The sequence below is a fragment of the Rhinolophus sinicus genome, chromosome 17 (assembly GCF_057876585.1).
Source record: "Rhinolophus sinicus isolate RSI-liver-muscle chromosome 17, RSI-T2T, whole genome shotgun sequence".
Classification (NCBI taxonomy): Eukaryota; Metazoa; Chordata; class Mammalia; order Chiroptera; family Rhinolophidae; genus Rhinolophus; species Rhinolophus sinicus.
Window position 1 is genome coordinate 69345645 of NC_142517.1, and position 20253 is coordinate 69365897.

At 38.8% G+C, this 20253-nt stretch overlaps 1 protein-coding gene across 2 annotated transcripts in view; it reads right to left on the minus strand.

Moving 5' to 3' along the window:
• Positions 1 to 20253, minus strand: part of SIDT1 (SID1 transmembrane family member 1) — an 88609-nt gene that overhangs the window by 48435 nt on the left and 19921 nt on the right. For both annotated transcript variants that reach the window (XM_019734846.3, XM_019734845.3), the window contains exons 2-4: positions 14765 to 14886; positions 13550 to 13720; positions 3400 to 3445 (exon numbers count right to left, since the gene is read on the minus strand). In XM_019734846.3, coding sequence (XP_019590405.3) covers positions 3400 to 3445; positions 13550 to 13720; positions 14765 to 14886 — 339 coding nt within the window. The remainder of the gene's footprint in view (positions 1 to 3399; positions 3446 to 13549; positions 13721 to 14764; positions 14887 to 20253) is intronic.

Consider the following 20253-nt stretch of genomic DNA (forward strand, 5'->3'; position numbering starts at 1 on the left):
AACCTCCATTAATTTAGTCAGCTATTCATCTCATACATATTGAGCAACTGCTCTGCAGGGCTCCGGGCCAGACGTTAGGAATACAGCAGTGAACAAGGTAAAGCAGCCATTTCGTACAATGTTGCCATTTCATTTTCTATGGTAGTTTTCAACTAAATTTTGCTACACTTCATTTCAGTTTCTACTTAAAAAGATCCCTCCAACCTTTGAATGAAGGATATGTAGGATGTACTGTGAGACAAGATTTACTTCTGTGTGGTCATTTTGAAATACGAAGTTGCATCTTGAAAAGCAGATAAGCCTGTTCTTCAAGATCTTAACCACCTTCCTATAGGCAAGGGTCAGCGCTAGACGCCCCCTTCCCCTAGACTTTATGCTAAAGAATTTATTTCCTGGCTGGAATATAGTGAGATGACATTTAGATTCAAAGATCAAGGCTAACATCTAGCCCTCTGGAATATGTTCACAATTTTGGGCAGGCTTAGATATCTTTAGAAGTATTTCTCAAATATCATCTGAATAAGCAAACATTTACAATAGAAAGAGGTTATACTATTTACCTACTTAGATTATAAATCCATTGAGAAAAATTATTAACTCTCAGTTTCGAACATGTTGCTAATAAAAAGAAAGGGGACTTCTGCCTAATAATTTTAAATATGGTAACTGGTTGAGAAACTGGACATAAAATTAATGATTAAGATTTTGAATCAAAACATATTTTAGTACTCTAAAAATCTATTACTTTAAAGGTGAAGCAAAACAAGTTAAAATTTAACTTTGCATCCCAACATCCTCTTTACTAGCCTTATTCTGAGAACTAGAGCAATAAAAATACAATGTTTTTCAATAATCCAAAGCCTTCTGACAGGAGGGGGAAATCTCAGGATTAAGGAGTGTCATTAATGCGGCTCTTTGGAAGTCTGTTCACACCTTTAACAGGTGGCAACACTCCCGAGAACCCACGTCATTTTGAGCTTTCATTTTGGAGCTGGATTCAAATTCATATAATACAGGGCTCTTCCAAAGGTGAACCCTCTGGAATTCCCAAGAGGTGTTCTTGGTTCTTAAGGGAACCAACCTTTGTAACTAAAGAGCATTACTATGATTACCATTAGCAACAGTGAGCACCATATGTATACTTATATAAGGGTTGGTTTTGTGCAAGCAGTAGATATCTACTGAAGCCTATCTATATGCCAAAATATTATTAACCGTCTTTATCTCTAAATTATCATAAGCCCCAAATAAACGTTTTTGACCCTTGCCTCAGTAATCCACTTTTATCAGAAATAAGCAAATAACAAGTACTCAAAGCAATGGCTGGAATTTAGGCCAAAAATACCATCATGGGTCCTGATTACCTGCCCAATTTCTAGACCTTGCTTCTATCTACATAATAGAGGCAGACAGTAATGGGAAAGGTTGTACGAGAATGTGCAATAGTTTGGGTGAGTTTGTAGGAATAAAAAATCTTCTCAACAGTTGAAGAGGATATAAAATTCAGGCCAAAATGGGAACAGTTAATGGTAAAGTAAGACTTTCATAGATATTGAAAAATTTCTATTTTGTTTTATTAGTGTTCTTTTTTTAAAAAAGTTTTATTGGGGAATATTGGGGGATAGTGTGTTTCTCCAGGGCCCATCAGCTCCAAGTAGTTGTCTTTCAATCTAGTTGTGGAGGGTACAGCTCAGCTCCAAGTCCAGTTGCTATTTTCAATCTTTAGTTGCAGGGGGTGCAGCCCACCATCCCATGTGGGATTTGAACTGGCAACCTTGTTGTTGAGAGCTTGTGCTCTAACCTCTGGAAGCTCAGCGGCAGCTCGTTGTCTTCAATCTAGTTATGGAGGGCATAGCTCACTGGCCCATGTGGGAATCGAACTGGCAACCTCATTGTTCAGAGCTCACGCTCTAACCAACTGAGCCATCCGGTCACCCCTATTAGTTTTTTTCTGAGTATATTTTACTTTACTTTGGGGTTTATATACAAACTACTTAGGCTTTAATATTTATATACCTTTTTAAAATAAAAGGAAGCCAAAATATATAATCATCACTGATTTTCAATCTACAAATTGAAAGTTCATTACAACATTTAGTATATCATATTTACTATAGCTCTGTACAGGACTATTAGGCTGTACTCATTCTGTAGTTGGGGTGCAAGTTCCCCCCCTTTCTAATATTTCCTATTGCACCTAGTAATAAATATTTTTGAATATTTCCTGAATTAACTAGCTAATAAATGTTGGGGAAAATGGACTGTGAGTCTGTAGTCCGCTTCTATCACTGGGTGGCAGTATACATGCACTGTGGCATCTTTCGCCGCTGAGAAATTGAACTCTTAGAAGATGTGTGGGAGTGGACTCATACAGGGTTGGGGAGCTGATTGTATGTATCTCTCCCCAAAACTGTGTTCAATGACATCACCCTGGCAGCTTGATATCTGCTATGGTGAAGGTATTTACACCACAGAAATGGGCAAACACTACAAATCATGGCTTTCTCTCTGAAAACCAGTTGTTAGATATTTATCATCACACAGGTGACTGGAATACATTTACAATAATGTCTGTATAATATGTTAATCCCAGTTTTAGTTATTTCCAAAGCAACAGTTAAGTAGCCATTTATGACCAAAGTTGTATTACAGCCTGCAGAAGATTTACAATAAATATCAGGACATTAAATAAATCTGTTTTAAACTATTGCATAAACTTTACTGTTTCAAAAGCCATGAAAGAAAAAAGGAAGGTAGCTAGAAGTGTCAATAGAAAAGCAGCCTGAATAATTAATAACTTTTCATGTATTTATTCTGTTTATGATTATGGCTTAATGGAGAGCACAACACACATATCTAATCTTTCTAGTAATTTTTGTCAGCATTCCTGTTCTCTTTTTATGCCCGGAGAAATGAATTTTTTCCACTCACAACACTGTGGAAATTAACATCTTATATTTTTATTGTGTCTCCAAGTCAATTATTTATTTGTGTATCTGTTTAGAGTTGGCCTTCCACTCTCTGTCCCCTCACCCCCATCCCAATTATATGGTCCATGAGGGCAGAAGTTGTGTCTCTCTTTTTTTCATCCTGCTATCCCCAGCACCTAGTAGCAGTCTAACACTGCTTGGCACATAGTAGGTAAACAATTTGCTGAATGAAAGTTGAGCCAAAGAACATCTGCAAAAAATGTCATGCCTCCCATTTCACACCAATTCTGGTCATAAGATTAAATGTTGTATCTAAAATCCTACTAACATGAATAACATTCAAAAAATACAAACATATCTTCAATTGTGAAAAATCAAGGGCAACACCACATGCTGACTCTACCTGTTACCACAGTTTCTTTGAGTAATACCAAGAGATGGCATCATAACCTTGAAAGCCTTCACTTACCTGAGGTTGAGAGGGGCTGGCAGTGAACCGAAAGGCAACATTTGTCCTGAGGAATGTAAGTGGGAGAGAGGAAAGGGGAACAGAGAGAGAAAAACATGTTAGCAAGGAAAAATTATTTATTTAGAAGAGAACCATCTTAAACTAGATGCAAAAAAAAGCTTTATCCTTCGTGAAGGAAGGTCTGGTCCCATCAAACTTACAAAGTAAACTGCATGGGAATTTGGTTTCAGCTCTCAAGAATGATCGATTTTGGGGATGGGGTATAATTTTATATCTTTAAATATCCATGAAATCATATCTATACAAGTAAGTACTTTATTTTTGTAGATGATTTTGCCTTTGGATTCTTCTAAGATTTTACAATCATGTATAGGGTTTAAGTGTCAGAAGTGGGCTGAAAGAGAGAGGAAGAGAAGGTTTGAGGTCCTTTTGAATAATGAAGATAATATGTCAAAATAATTTTGATGTATCCGTGGCAAAAGATCATGTTTTTAAAAATGTGGTGAGAAGATATTCACCATGGAAGGGTCTCTAGGAATAGGAGTATGCTCTTCCTGCTCCCAAGCATCTCCCCAGTTGCCCGTCCCCTCTAAGATTTTGTCCTCTATGGGTTAGGTATTGCCTTCTAAGGCCCTCCTTTAAAATGCAAGTACTGGGGCAGCTGGCTGGCTCAGTTGGTTAGAGCATAGTGGTCATAACACCAAGGCTGCTGGTTCCATTCCCACACAGGCCAGTGAGCTGCGCCCACAACTAGAGTGAAAACAATGACTTGACTTGGAGCTGATGGGTCCTGGAAAAACATACTGTTCCCCAATATTCCCCAATAAAAAAAAAATGCAAGTACCACCAAAAGAATATAATGGAGTTATTTTCTCTCCAGTTAGCAATTTAGTATCAATTATTTTATTAGATACTTTCATTCTTCTGTGAAAGACAGCAATGATCCAGCACTGAGAAAGGAGAGCGTGAGGAGCGTGAGGGAAGCATACATTTTGTAGCATAGAGTGCTGTCTGTAGCGAACATATGGGAAACAGTCCAAGAAGCTGGAAAACACAGACAGGTTTGATCCTCTCTCTAGTTTTGTAAAGGCTGCTTTTGGGCTTTTGCTCTGTTCTGGGTTTTGTCTCATCTTTGGCTGTGAAGATCACTAGTACAAGCCCACTGCACCTAGGGACTAGCCTGCCGTCACCTCACCAGTGTGGCCTGCATTTCTGGGAGTCTGAACCTGAACATGTTTTGGGGTCCCTCTCCAGAGTCACAGATTGGTACTCTCTAAGGAGTCTTTCTCTCCACTTCTAATTTTTCTTTGATAAAAATTAAACAGTTTAAAAAATTATTAAGAGATTCCTTTAGAAAGGGCACGTCGAAACATTTAAGCAAGAAGTTTATAATTGAAGGTATTGTTTAGAAGACATACAATTTGAAAACTACTTCTAAAGGTGATGACCAACAATTTAGGCTGTTGGCAGACTGGGCTCAGACTTCACCAATGGATGCAATTTTTATATATCTTCTCTCAACAGAAATCATCATCAGTGTCAAGGATTTGTTCTGCTGAAGCAAAGTTGAAAAGTTGTGGCCTGAAGTCACCTAAAGAAGCCAAGGTCAGTGACAAACCCAGCTGTGTGTCTGCTCCCGAGATTCCACAGCCAGAGTGATGACCCACGGTGCTGTGTGTGTCTGGGTGGTACCTTTTTAGTGTGGGGAGTGTCATCTGCTGTTACCAGGGCAACACGGGGCATTCATTTCTGTTTGTTGTCAGCTCAGGGGAACAAAAAGGACACTGATTTTCTTGGCTAGCAACAGACAACATAAGATTTCCAGAAGCAACCAGTTTTCTTTGGCCAGAAGTTTTAGGTTCTTTTTTTTAATTCCCCACCCCCTATCATTTGAATTCCAGCTTTAACATTGAATTCCAGCTTTAACACTGAATGTATGGCCATTAACATGAATTTTCTGAGGTCTTTTGTCCTTACTCTGTTTTCCGTACGAATACAACACTTACAAACTTTAAACATATAATATTTTCTTTAAGACTATCACATTTAAATCCTTTCTTTCCCATGGAGTCAACAGTGTGGGTAAATAAGCATCATTTCTGTTATAGGTGAAAAGTTCTGTTCTGCTTCCTTCCCCATGGGCCCTGAGAGAGGTGGGGAAGGTTTACATTATTGAGGGTCATTAACCAATAGAACAAAGCCCATTGAGACTCATGTACACCTTCAGTTTTAGAGAAAGAAGTACAAAAATTTCATCTTATTTGTTTTAAACAGAGGAAACAAATATTTACTCAATAGATATAACAAAAGATAAAAACTGGCTTTGTTCCCTTGTTTTGGCTAGTTTGAGGAAGATGGGGTAGAGAAAAGGAACAGATGGAATCAAAGAGGATGGGTGTGCAGGTAAGGAAGACAGGAGAAGAAGCGGAAAAGAGAGGCTCATGGGGAAAGTAGAGAGAGGACAGAAATATAAATAGGAGAGTGATAACACAGAAGAAAAAGGAAAGGGGCATAGGAAGAAAGGGTAAGTGCAAGAAGAGCCAGGGACAAAAGCTAAGTAGTTTCTGAAGTGAGTACCAGCGAGGACTGTGAGATTCACGGATTATTCATTTTATGATAGCAAGCCCCTGGTAGAGAGTGCAATGGACATTCAAAACCCCCACTTTGTTGTTAAAGGAACTTACACCCTATTATTCACTTGGACTATGGACTTCAGAATGTCATTTCCTGTTATCTACTTACTGCCATCTGTCATGAACTCCCTTCACTTACCCCAACCCTTCCACCAACACTGTCGGCCTCTGCAACCCTCCACCTCATCACTCTGTTCTAAGTGTAAATTTTGCACGCATGCACTAAATCCATCCTTTCTTCCCTTCTCTGGGGCTTTGCTTCTACAAAATCCAACTCTCCTATAAATTTTATCTGCATTTTTACTCCCTGGTTTATGAATATACTCTAGTCTCAACCATTTAAAAAATAAATAACAAAAAAATGCCTCAACAAAATTCCTCCCTTTTCCTGGTGTTTTCTTCCTTTGATTCTATATCCTCCCTTTCCTTCACAAACCAGCTTTTTAAAAGAGTATTCCGCTCTCATCTCTCATTCATTCTTTCCTCTCCCCACTGCTACCAGGTCTCTTTTCCTACCAGCCCCGTAATGTCCTAATTGCTAAGTTCAGTGATGTTACTTCTCTGTGACATTTGACACTGACAACCACTCCCTCTGTCTTGAAACTCTTTGCTCCTTTGGGCTCTGTGACACCTGTTTTCCCAGGTTTTCTCCCACACATCTGACTATGCCTACTCAATTTCCTTTGATAGTTCCTGTTTCTCAGACCATCCCTTGAATGAGAATGTTACCCACAGTCCTGTTCTGGATCTCATTTTCCTTAGCCACATATATTTTCCATATATATATATATATATATAATTGCCATAAAAATCACATATATGTTCAGTTGCCACAAAAAAGCCAGTGAATTGCAAGTCTCCATGTCCAGACCAGGGCTATCACCTGAGCTGCAGTCACAGAAAACTAATCACCTGCTGGGTGTCTGCCCTTGACTGTCTCTGAAGCACCTCAAACTCTACACAATCAAAATGGAATGTGCTAGCAGTTTGCTGATCCCGACCCACTACATCTCTGTCAATAAACCTCATCTTGGACTCCTGCTCCCTTTTGATCACTTCTCACATTTGCTTGATCACCAAGTCTTACTGATTGCATTAGTGTTAAAGTAAGCTGGAGGAACCTACTCCCACCTGAAGCACGGTCTTTGCCCAATACAGTATTCAATCAGAAAAAAATTTGACTAGTAAAACATTACTGACTGCAGTCTACCCCAAAATAGCAAAGGGTAATTACAGAGCAAAATGGTCTAAAAGTCTCTTCACTCATCCATTTCCTCAAAAAATCAACTACTTCTCACAGCATGGTAGCTGAGCTATGAAATTTCGTTCGTCTCTCAAATTTCTCAAAACAAAGACTCAAGAGCCCTACATAGAAACCTAGAAGAGGGTTGAAGCCTGCAAATACTCAGGTAGGACTATATTTTTTATTCGGCCACATGTATTTGTTGAATTTGTGAATTATCCCCACAGATATTACTTGACTTTCTCCCTTACAGCTTTGTTGCTGCCATAACATGTTCAGGCTCTAATCATTTTATATTCTTCTCTATTCAAATAACTTTTCATTGGCCTATTTGCCCCTATCCTCCCCTCTCTCCAGTTTATCTCCCACATTGCCACTAAAGTCATCTCTAAAAATCAGTTCTGTATATTATTCTGTTGTGGAAACTCCTTTAGTGGCTCCTAAACCTGAAGGTGAAGTCTAAACGCAGTGCTGCAGACAAGATCTCGAACACCAAGGGTTGGGCTCTGCCTGTTTGTCCAGTGCTTTCTCCTGTAAGTCCCCTCAGGCACCACGTGGACCAGCCTTCCTGAAGCATTTCTACTCGATCTGTAACTCCGACTCTTTCCTGAGCATCACGCTGGTGCATATCCAACACTCCGCCGGACATCTGTACGTCAAGGTTAACACGCCCCAAAGTGAACTTATTATCTCTTCCTTCCCTCCTCAAAATTCGCATTTTCTCTGAGTGGTCCTGCCATCTACAAGTTCGAAGGTCACCCTTGACTCTCTCACCCCCTTTACTCCTCAAAGCCAATCAAATTTTGTCAATTGCACCTCCACATTCTTCCGTTCATCTCTTTATAATTTATCTTGACCACGGCATCAATGTTCTAATTTCTCTGCATTTAGTCTTGTCCCCTTCAAATCCATTTTTCACACAACTCTCACTGTGTAGACAACTGCCCACATTTCTTAGCACCCTTTCAAAGCTCCTCCCACCCCACCATCGGTGCCTGCCTGCTCCTACAACCTTCTGCCCTTCCCTGTCTGCGACTTCACACTCTGCAACATTGAACATCAAGGCACTGGACTTTGGGAAAATGAGTGGTGGCAAAGCTAAGTGTGTGTGTGTGCGTGGAGGTAGGCTGAGGATAGTTAGATGGCAGGGAGTAATGCTTGAAGGCAGAATTTTATTTTTAAAGCTGGATTTAACTAAATATATGTTTCATGGACTTGAGAAACATATTTAGGGCAACATGAAAATTGTGAGGACAGTTTTAAACAGAAAGTAGACATTAGCATGTTATACTGGGAAGAGCTCAGTGTTGGGAGTCAGAGGTAGAATCTAGTCTTGATTTTGCCCTTCCCTAGCTGTGTGAGTTTGGACAAGTCACTTAACCTCTCTGGCATCAGCTTGTTCATCTGTAAAGATGAGATGAGTGCATTAGATTCCCAAAAGTACTTCCATTCTTAAAACTTATTAGTCTAGAAAAATATATCCTGGAACATGTCTCATATACCTTCTAGTCTGCCACTCAAAAACATGCAACAGAAACTGCAACATTAGGAATTTTGAGTTAATTTATCAGTGTTTCTCTCAGCACCGAGAGTCCAGATCTCACAATTCTCTGGTCTTGCCCTTTCCACCAACCTCTGGATTTCTGGGTCACCAGCAAGGCTGGTGTGGGACAATCCAGAGTCAGGGAGGAAAAAAGCTCATATATCCCAGTTACCCTCCCTTCTCAGGCTTATCTTACTCTCATAAAAGCCCTCGTAACTGTGTGCATTTTGAAATGCTCTGAATGTCTGGTTGTTGAAGTCAAGTCACACTATATGAGGTGGAAAGAGAAAACATTGTGAGGGAACAGATTTGCAGTTCCACCAGCGTGCACATCAGTCATTCATACTTGCACAGAGCTGTGATCTATGACGTCAGTTTCACAGAATTCAATTCTCCAAAGGATCTAATTAACTTCATAGAAAACTGTCCCTGGAATTTAAGTACGCTGCTACCAGGTGACAGTGACAGGTCAAAGACACAGAGACCAATCAGTAAAGACAAGGCTTCTCTCAAGTTCAAAATGCACTTTGTTCAAGTATTGTGCTGCCACCTCCTTCAAATGTATAATCACGTATTCTCATGTTGTTTAATATAACAAATTGATTTAATTATTAAAACAACTAAATGTAAGCCCCATATTTAAAAATTGCTTAGTGATCCTAAACTCTGGCTCCACATTAGAATCACCTAGGAAACTTTAAGAAAATATATAGTAATGCTCAAACCTCCTTCCTAGAGACTCTGATTTAATTGATTTGGGTGTTTTGAGTTTCATTGATTATCCACCAGAGAATCTCTTCCTGCCTTTTATTGAGGAGGGCAGGTGGGAGGGTGGTTCTTTGCTCTTGAATTATCAGTCATCTTTTTCTATGCCAAAATTAATGCGGAGACTTGGGAAAAAATGCTATGACTAATTCTCCATCATTCTGACCATCATTCATCCATCTGTCCATCTGTCTCTATGGGTATAAATGGTCAAGGGATGTAGAGAAGACTGAGATAAACATCTGATTCCTTGTAATCAATGTAAAGATTTTGTAGGGTATCCGATGGACATTTGTCTCATTAGGGAGACCACTTCAGGGATGATGTAGATGCCTGATCATTGCATTTTGATCATTGCACTTTACACCTGAAGCTGAAGCTGAACAATAATGAATGTCAACTACAATTATATATATATACACACACACACACACACACACACAAGAAGTGGAGTACAGCATTAGGAATAGAGATAGTGGAAATGTAATGGCTGTGTGTGATATCAGAGGGGTGGTAGATGGGAGAATGGGGGTTATCACTGTGTGAGGGATATAAATGATAAATGTCTAACTATTACAGTGTTCTGTGCACCTGAAACTAATAAAAAAATGTTAAAAAAACAAACAAACAAATCCCCCCCCACCCCCCACCCCAAAAAAAATTTGATTCCTACTGGCAACTGTTTTGGCTAGAGACTGCTTTGTAAACTGTCTTCAAACGTTTAAGGAGCACTTTACATTAGAACAGAATATTCTGATCAGAAATATAAGCTGCAAAAAGTAGTACATACTATGTTTAATTATTCTGATTTTTAAAAATTTAATCTTTTTATTGAAGTACAACACACATGGAAAAGTACACAAGTCCTAAGTATATATCTGAATGAATTCTCACCAGGCAAACATAACCGTGTACTTCCTCTTTCTTTCCTAAAGATATCACTATCCTGACTTCTAACATTACAGAATAGTTTTGCCTGTTTTTACACTTTATGTAAGTGGAATAAAACAGTATGTATTCCTTTTGTCTGACTTCTTTTGCTCAGCATTGTGTTTGTGAGTTTTTTACGTTTTGTTAGGAATAGCAATAATTTGTTAATTGTTATTGTTGTGCAGTATTCTATTAAATGAATACCACAATTATATATCTAGGAGTTAGGTATATAACTAGGAGTGGAACCACAGTGGCAATCCTTTCAAATTATAGCAATTTGGTAGATGTAGTGGAATCTCAGTGTTTTAATTTGCATTGCTGATAGCTAACAAGGTTGTGTTTTTGGATCCTTTGGATAGCTTCTTTGGTGAAGTGTCTGTTCAAGTCTCTGGACTATTATTTTCTTCAATGGACTTACCTGTCTTTCTTATTTTTTATAAAACAGGTACAAAAACAATACTAGTCATTTCAAATAACTGACTCGTGGTTTGCTTCATTTTGTCCATTGTCAATTTGTTTTCTATTTCATTGTTTTGTGCTCCTATTTTATTACTTCCTTTGAGTTTTATTTTTCACTTCTTTTTCCAACTTCTTGAAATGGATACTTCACACACTGATTTTTTCAGCCATTCTTGTTTTCTAACATGTACATTTGAAGCGATACATTTTCCTCAAGCAGTGTTTTAGTTGCACCCTAGAAGAATGGATATGCCATATTTTCATCATAATTTTTTCAAAATATTTTCTAATTTTCATTGTGATTTCTTCTTTGACTCATAAGTTATTTAGAAGTAGACTACTTAATTTCCAAACATTTGTGGTTTTCTATATATCATTTTGTGGTTGATTTCTATATCAATTCCATAAACAGGATTTCAGTCCTTTGAAATTTATCAGAATATGCATTAGAGCTTGGCAATTTTGGTAAATGTTGCATGTGCACTTGAAAAATTTAGGCAGTCTATCATTTTGGGATGCAGTTTTCTAAATGTGTTAATTAATTCAAGTTTGTTAATCATGTTGTCTGCTCTTTTGTATCAGGTATTGGCAAAAGGTATTTTTCTTAAAGAGCCAGATAGTAAATATTTTAGGCTTGCAAGCCATAATGTCTCCGTCTCAACAACTCAATTTTGCCATTGAAAGCAGCCATAGAGAATATGAGAATGAATGGGTAAGGCTGTGTTCCAATAAAACTTTATTTATAAAACCAGTGGCCAGCCTGTGGGCCATAGCTTGCCAATGCCTGTTCTATCTAATTAATGTATATATATACAGATTTAAAATTTTTGATCTGCTTATTTTATCCGCTGTAAACAAGTCTTCCACAAAGAATGTGAATTTGTCTGGTTCTCCTTTTCATTCTGTAATTTTTGTTTTGTATATTTTGAAGCAATGTGACTACATGCATACAAATGTAGAGTTTAAATTTAAGTCTTCCTGGTGAATGATTCTTTTAGAAATATGAAGTGTCTCCCTATCACTAACAATGCTTCTTGTATTAAGGAATATCTTGTTAATATTGATATACTACCCTAACTTTCTTTTGGTTAGTATATCTTTTACTATCTTTTTATTTTAAACATTTATACATTCTTTTATTTAAGGCTGTACTCTTGTAAGCAACATATATTTAGTTTTCTTTTTTTAAAAATCCCACTTGACATTCTTTGTCTTCACTTGGCATATTTGAGTCTAATATATATATATATATAATATATATATAATATATATATATATATATATCCCATTGGGTAAATATAAACATTGATTACCTTTCTGAGACTGTTCTGTCTCTGCCCCAAAGTTCTAGTGAGAGGTCCAGGTCACAGGATTGTTTCCTCAAGTATAGTTTCTGCTCCTGAGATCTCCTCATTTTTTTTGCCTCAGAATGCTTATTTGTTCTAGTGAAGCTGAGTATGGACCTATGTCTGGACATAAAGATTAGCAATCCCCTGGTGCCAGCCCCACCCGGAGAAGTGCCCTGACTCATAGGCTCCAAGATTCTTGCCCATGAGAAGCTAGAGCCCCAGAAGTGTAGGTGGTAAATGGGGACAGCAGTCAGGAGTTTGCCTGTGTTTTTCTTATTGATTTGTAGGAGTTCTTTATACATTCTGCATGTCAGCCCTTTGACATTATGTGTGTTGGAATATATTCTGCTAAACTATGGCTTATCTTTTTGTTCTCTTAGAGATGCTTTTGATGAGTATGAATTCTAATTTTCATATAACTAATGTAACAATTTTAATATAACCAATTTAATAATTTTTATTTGAAATTTATTTCAAACACTGAGATGGGGAAGAAATGGTTTGAACTCTTAAAAAGCCTTGAGCTTAGAGTAGGATAGGGCAGAACAGTCCCTGAAGTTTCTGGCATTATTAAGGAATAATCTTAGCCTTTCTGTTTATATTTTTACACAGATTTACACAATATTTTATGAGAGTAACCTCAGGGAGACAACTCTGGGGACAGTGCAGCCAAATGAATTTGTTATAGTCCACCTCTAATATAAACAATGTGAGAATGTGTATCTCAACTGATTTTGTTACAAAGGATGGAAGTGGTCAGAAATAGTTTTTGCACAAAGAACAAAGCCAGATAATATATCATTTCCCACTATAGACATTCCTAACCTGGAAGGAGAAAACTGGAATATCAATAAGGGGGAAAAAATAGCTTAAGGTGTTCCTTAAAAGAAAAACAAAACTTCTTTCAGGGGAGTGGCACTGGTGAGTAATACAAAAGTATTCAGTCACCCATCACTCCTGTCTTATAGTCAGGACAGACCCCCGAGAACAGACACACTGATGAGGTCAACCACCCTTCCTGTCTGCACCAGTCTCCTACTGCCTCCCTATTGCACAGAAAATATAAGGCCCTGCTGGAGAGATCAGAAGGTGATAAGACAATATACCAAATGGGTAATTTCCTTCTAGAGCGCTGATCTGTAAGGACGGAAGCTGGATTGAGCATGCACAAGCACGGGAAGAGCAGACGAGTGAACAGGGAAAGGCCCCAGTAAGTCCCACTTACTGCAGTTGGAAGTGCTTGATCCTCGTAACCAGCAGCTTGTACTGGGCGCCCAGGGGTGCCATGGATGCTATATCTACAAATATCAGCTGCTCCAGAGGTCCTGTCTCGTTGGTTGCTTCTGAGGGACATAAGGTGCGGCTCACTTCCTGGTAGTTGTAGCTCCTCTGGTATCTGTAGCAGCCAATGGAGGGAAAAAGCAGCAAGAATGAGAAAGAGACTCCATGAACAAGCAGGAAAAGAGCCTATTGTGTTTCACTTCTCCCCGAATTTGTTTTCAAGCCCTTATATTTTAAATTTCAGACTGGACCTATTGATAGTGATTTTAAAATCAGTGTTTTTGGCATAGGGTCCTGTGACATAATAACAGGGATGTGAGGACTGTTTGGTGATGACCAGTTTATTTAGTCTGTGTCTACATTCCACTATACCATCTTCGTAATGGAATAAGGAAAAATAGCACATTGTAAAAAGGAAACTGTCCTGCTAAAACAACCAGGTGATTCCATTTTTCCATTCTTTAAGCTTTTGCTAAGTGGAGCATAAAGAAGGCCCCAAAGTGCAAGTCAAGACTATCAGAGTCAGTAGTTTAACCCGCAAATCCTCAACCTCTAAAAATGATTTAATACCATACTATCTGTCCATGTCTGAATGCCCTCTGGATTTTTCTTATAATGCTATAATGCCTTATATAGTTTCCCCTGTGAAAATATAAAGTCCATGAGGGTAGGGACTTCGTTGGGGTTTCTCCCCACTGTTGTACCCCTAGCACCTATCACTTAATAGTGCTCAATAAATATTAAGGAATGAAGAATGCACACTCAGTGGGCATTTTGAAGAATGGAGGAGGTGTTGTTACTCCTTTAAGTTGACTGCTGGGCCTAGCTCCGTCCTCAGTGGATGACTCAATAACCAACCAAGAGCTACAGGATATTCATTTAATTCTGGAATTAATTCTATAATTAAAATGGTAAAAGTTCTTCCAGGTGCTACAGACCTAGGCAGGGTGCTTATCTGAACTTCAGAGAGGATGAAAATTGATCAGAGCTGAACTCTCAGGGTATGTATGCACCACCCCCAGTGTTTGCAATGAGCATGTGGAATATGTCAACATTCCAAACGGCAGATATCTCCTGTCACTGGGGAAAAGACCAGTTAAGGTCTAGAACATTGAAAGAAACCAATGTATTGAAGGTGTCTGGGAAAAGACCCACTTACAGTCCTTGGAAGAGCAGAGGAACCTGCCAGGACAGCACCTCTTTCTGCTGGCGAACCACGACGAGGACCGGGTAGTCGAGGCTCTCCGAAGAGCTGTTCACATACACGCGCACGGCGGTCACCTGTGAGGCAGGCAGAGACAGGTAACGCACACCACACCTGCACATGCGCACTCACCATCCCTACAAGTTGCAGCTCTGAGAAACTTTAATTTCTCACATTTATTTCTGATCATAGATAATTCAAATGCCCCAGCTGTCCTTTCCTCACTTCCATTGTAACCACAGGGGTCTCAACCTTGATCACACATTCAAATCACCAGGAGAGATTAAAAAAAACAACTGATGCCTAGGTCCAACCTGCCAACATTCTGATTTAAGCGTGAAGTGAAGCCAAATTCTGGAAGCTTCTAATGGCAGGCCGAGGAGTTTGAATCGGGCAGTCAATACAAGATCGTGAGAGTAAGCCCAGAACAGAAAAAGAAAGGTATTAATGTCCTTTTCTTATTTGAATATAAATGCTAAAGATACAAATATTTTTTTTTAAAAAAAAAGAGCTACAAGAGCCTCAATTGCTGACTAACTTTAATTTCCCTTTAGAAAATCAGTCTGTGCTTTAAACCAAAATGTTACTGTCATGTTTTTAGAACCTAGCAGATGGCCCGATGCTTCCCCAGCAACAAATACCATAGGGGCTGAGTTTTCTTCTCTTCACCCTAACTCAATCCCTAATTCAAACTGCTTGTTTCTATCAGCATCTTCGTGGCTTCTTCTGAATATACATGTCAACCCAAGGATTTAACACTATCATGGCCGTTTTAAAGACAGGAAATTGAACTATGGCGCTTGATCTAGATGGTTTGGCTACTTTCCTTCAGTTTTTTCATACTGTATACAGCATGGAAATAACAAAATAGAAGGAAAGCAAAGTGAAAAAGCAAAAGCAAAATTTGATCTTTCACATTAGGTTATTTCTCCCTAATGTATCAAAGTGTTCTCTTGAAAACTCCTTTATTAGGGGAAAGAAAATGAAATGAGAAAATCCTGCAGTGAATCCTTGAAGATCTGTCACTTATTCAAAACGGAAATTGAGAGGAAACAGAACAGCATGGATATCGTGTTACTATTTGGTTCTCTTTTATCATTCTCCTTGATTAAGCCACTTTGCTCCTTTTAAGGGTAAAACAGTCCAACGGTAATTTATTAATTTGATAAGAAGAGATTTCTCACAAAGGGAGTATTTTCTTGAGCCTACATGCTACATGTTTCCATGGAAATTATGCTGCCACTGATAATTGCCAAATCCCTGCACTCTAGTGCAGTTGTCTTTCCTAAGCTCTAGATGCAACCTGTCAGAAATGGAGTCCATCACTCCCTTCACTCCTAACTTTAATCTCTTCTAAATTCCCTTGCTTGGTGAATGGCCCCACCATACAGCCATTCATCCAAGCCTGACACCTGAGAGTCATCCTTGATCCTATTTCTTTAGCTTTCTCACTTATTAGGTCATCAAGTTCTCCTTTCATACTGTCCAATTCCAGACCCTCCCCTCCACTCCCAATGACACTTTCATAGTTCAGGTCCTTATCACCGGGTCCCTCCGTGGCAGCACCCTATCTAGTCTTCTCATTCTGAGGGCCATAGCTCCTCAGCTGCCAATTTCATCTTGTCATTCTCCTGCCAAGAAGGCCTCCAGTGGCTCTGGGAATTTTCAGATGTCCCCCAAAGTAACAAGAATAGTGTAATGAATCTTCATATACTTATCATCTAGCTTTAGTAATTATTAACAAATGTACTATTTAATTTCATTTATGTCTCCTATTTCCCACACACACCCTTGCCGGACTATTTTAAAGTAAATACCAAAAATCGTACCATTTCATTTGTAAATAGTTCAGTCTATATCTCTAAGAGGTAAGGCCTCCCCTTTTTAACATTAACACACTTCCATTACTGCGCTTAATAAAATTAATAATTCTTTAAGATTATCCACTTATCCACACAGTGTTTGAATTTCATTTGTTTCAAAAATTGCTTTTTTAAAATTAAAAAAAAAAAATTGGGGTACAAGCAAGATCCACACATTGCACTTGGTTGATATTTCGTTTGAGTCTCTTTTAATCCAAAGATACCGCTCTATCCTTTTCTTTATTTGTTTGATGTTTATTTGTTAAAGAAAGCTGCTCACACAGCAGCAGAACAAATCTGAAGTACCCACATTCTAGATTGTGCTGATTGCACCCTCACAAAGGGAGCATTTTCTTGAGCCTACTGTGGTGTCATCGAACTGTGGTGTCATCGAACAGTTTCCTTTATCTCCTGTTTTTCCTGTAAACTGGTAGTTAAAACTAAAGGCTTGACTGAATTCCAGTAGCCAAATTTCTTAATCTTTTCCCTGGATTTTGAGTCATCGTCAAGACAGTTTTTACCACTCCAGGTTACTGAGGCCTATATTTTCTTCTAGCATTTTATGGTTTTATTTCTGTAATTAATACTAGTGTATGGTATGCACAATGATTTCCAATTTATCTTTTTTCATGTGGCTCTTCAGTTATTCCAACACTACTAATTAACAAGTCCCTCTTTTCTCCACTGATTCCAATCCCTCAAGGCTTGTCTTTATCACTGCCTTCTTCTCTAGTTAATTTGCCTGCCAATTCCCCGCATGCCCAATTACCTGCTGTATCTCAAAAGGGCTATGTCTCCAGTAACTGGCCTTTGGATATCCTTATTCCTGAAGTGCTTCTGTGGGAAGTCTTCTTTGATATTGCCCTATCCTACCAAGTAAGCGAGAGTCCCTCCTTTAGGGGGACCCCATACAGGGCCTCTGATTACCTCTATATGGTATATAAATACCACCGTGAAATAATAGAAAAACTATATATGGTCTCTGCCCCCAGTTCCTAGCACAGAACTAAAACACTTATAATTTCCGAAGTGATAAGAGCACTAGGAGCATCTTTTGTTCTAATATTTGATCTTTGACCTGGTTCTCGACAGAGCTTCTAAACCCCTTGGGATTTCCCGGGTGAGAGGAGTCTCCTTTGTTCTAATAAGGACTCTTGGTGGGCTCCTGGATGGCTTCAGGATAGAAGCTGGTTACCGGAAAGACCGACTGAGCCATGATTAGAACGTTGGAACTTTCAGCTCCAACCCCCTATCCTGTGGGAAGTGGAGGGCACTGGAGGTTGAGCTAATGAGTGATCATGCCTACGTGATGAAGCCTTCATAAAAATCCCCAAAATACAGGATTTGGAGAACTTCTGGGTTGGTGAACATATCCATGAGCTGGGAGCATAGCACATCTAAACTCCAAAGAGACAGAAACTCCTGCACTCAGCACCTTTCTGGACCTCATCCTATGCATCTCTTCTCTATGGCTGTAATCCAATAGATAAATTGTTTCCTTGAGTTCTGTGAGCTGCTCTAGCAAAGTCATGGAACCTGAAGGGGAGGGGGCATAGGAACCTCTGATTTATAGCGGGTTGGTCAGAAGCATTGGTGAAAACCTGGACTTGCCACCAGCGTTCTTGTGTTCTTACTACTGTCTTGTGGCCCTGGACCCGTAACCTATGAGATCTGACACTAGCACCTGGTACATAGTGTCAGAACTGAATTGAATTGTAGGACACTCAGCTGGTGTCACAAAATTGCTTGATGTATGGAAAACCCACATCTGGTGTCACAAGTATTGTGAGTGAGAGTAGAAGAAAATAGTAAGTTTTTCCTAGAAAATAGTAAGTTTTTTCTATAGATTATCACAAAGCATTTTTTTTTTCACATAGTCAAATTTACCACTTTTTTCTTGGACGTTTCTTCCATCATTTAAAAAAACTGACATATAATTCACACACCACACAACTCACTCAATGTATACAAGTCAATAGATTTTAGTATATTCACAGAGCTGTGCAATCACCACCACTATGTAATTCCAGAATATTTTCATCACCACCCAAAAGAAGCCCTATATCCATTAACAGTCCTCCTTCTTCCCTCCTTTCCCCAATCTCTGGTAACCACTGATCTAATTTCTGTCTCTATGGATTTGCCTATTCTGGACATTACATATAAATGGAATAATATATGCCCTTTTGTATCTGTCTTATTCCACTTAGCATAATGTTTTCATGGTTCTCCCATGTTGTAGCATGTATCAATACTTCATTTCTTTCTATTGCTAAATAATATTACATTGAATGAATATACCACATTTGTTTATCTGTTTTTCAGTTGATGGACATTTTATTTGTTTCCACTGTTTGGCTATTACAATGTTGCTACGATCATTTGTATACACATTTTTGTATGAACACATGTTTTCAATTCTTTTGAGTATATTAGGAGTAGAATTGCTGCATGACATAGTAACTCTATGTTTAACTTCTTGAGGAACTGCCAAAATGTTTTCCAAAGAAGTGCGTCATTTTACATTCCAGCAATTTACGTTACCCGCAATGTATAACAGCTCCAATTTCTCCACACCCTTGTGAACACTTATTGTTGTCTGTCTTCTTCATTATAACCATCCTGTGAAGTGGTATCTCATTGTGGACCTTACTGTGTTTTAACTGTTAATTTACCTGCCTGGCTCTTCTAGGAAGCTGTAAACATCATCTTTGGCATTCCTAGAGCTGACAGAATGAATTAGCTTAGAAGCAGGCTCACTTTGGACATTGATAATACAAACACTCACCAGCATTATACAGTGTATGTTTGCAGAGCACACTTTAGTTCAGCTTAAATCTACTGTAGTCAGAACTGTGGTAAAACTTAAGGAAAGCTGTGAACTAGGCAAGCTTCACTTTTAGCTTGTTTGCTTCCCTTTTCTTTACCTAGGATTTAGCCTCCTCCTGCCTTCTTAGATACTTAGTACCAGAAGGGATTTCCCTCCATTTTTTTTACCCTCACACTAAGGCGGTGATTCTCAAATGTTAGTGTGTGTGTTAGCACGCAGATCCCTGAAGCCTACCCGCAGCTTTTCTGATTCAGCAGATCAGAAATAGGACTTTAAAATGTACTTTTTTTAACAAGCACGCTGGGGATGCTGGTGCACATGGCCTGGAGCCTACACCTTGGGAAGCACTGTTTGAAAAATCCCATCTGACGGATGATCCCATCTGTTAGCAACTCATCAATATCTGGAAGCTGGCTTCTCTGAGGGCTGAATCTGGGCTGGCAGGAATGAGGTCTGCTCTGCTGGGAGAAGAGCAGAACAGACACATCACTGCCACAGTTACCCCACGCTACTGCTCATCTCTACACCCTAATTTTATTCCTGATCTGCCTCTCGTAATCCACTTACTTTTTATTATTTAATAATGATCTTACTAATTATAATAAAAACAAAATCAGAGATACTAGCATAATAAATTGCAAGAAAATATATTAAAGTAGGAGATAGAAGACATTGGGCAGTTTTTCAAGATGAACAGATATTGCAGCACCCCCAGGAAAGGATAAAGAGCCCTGTCAAAATTTGTTTTGCCT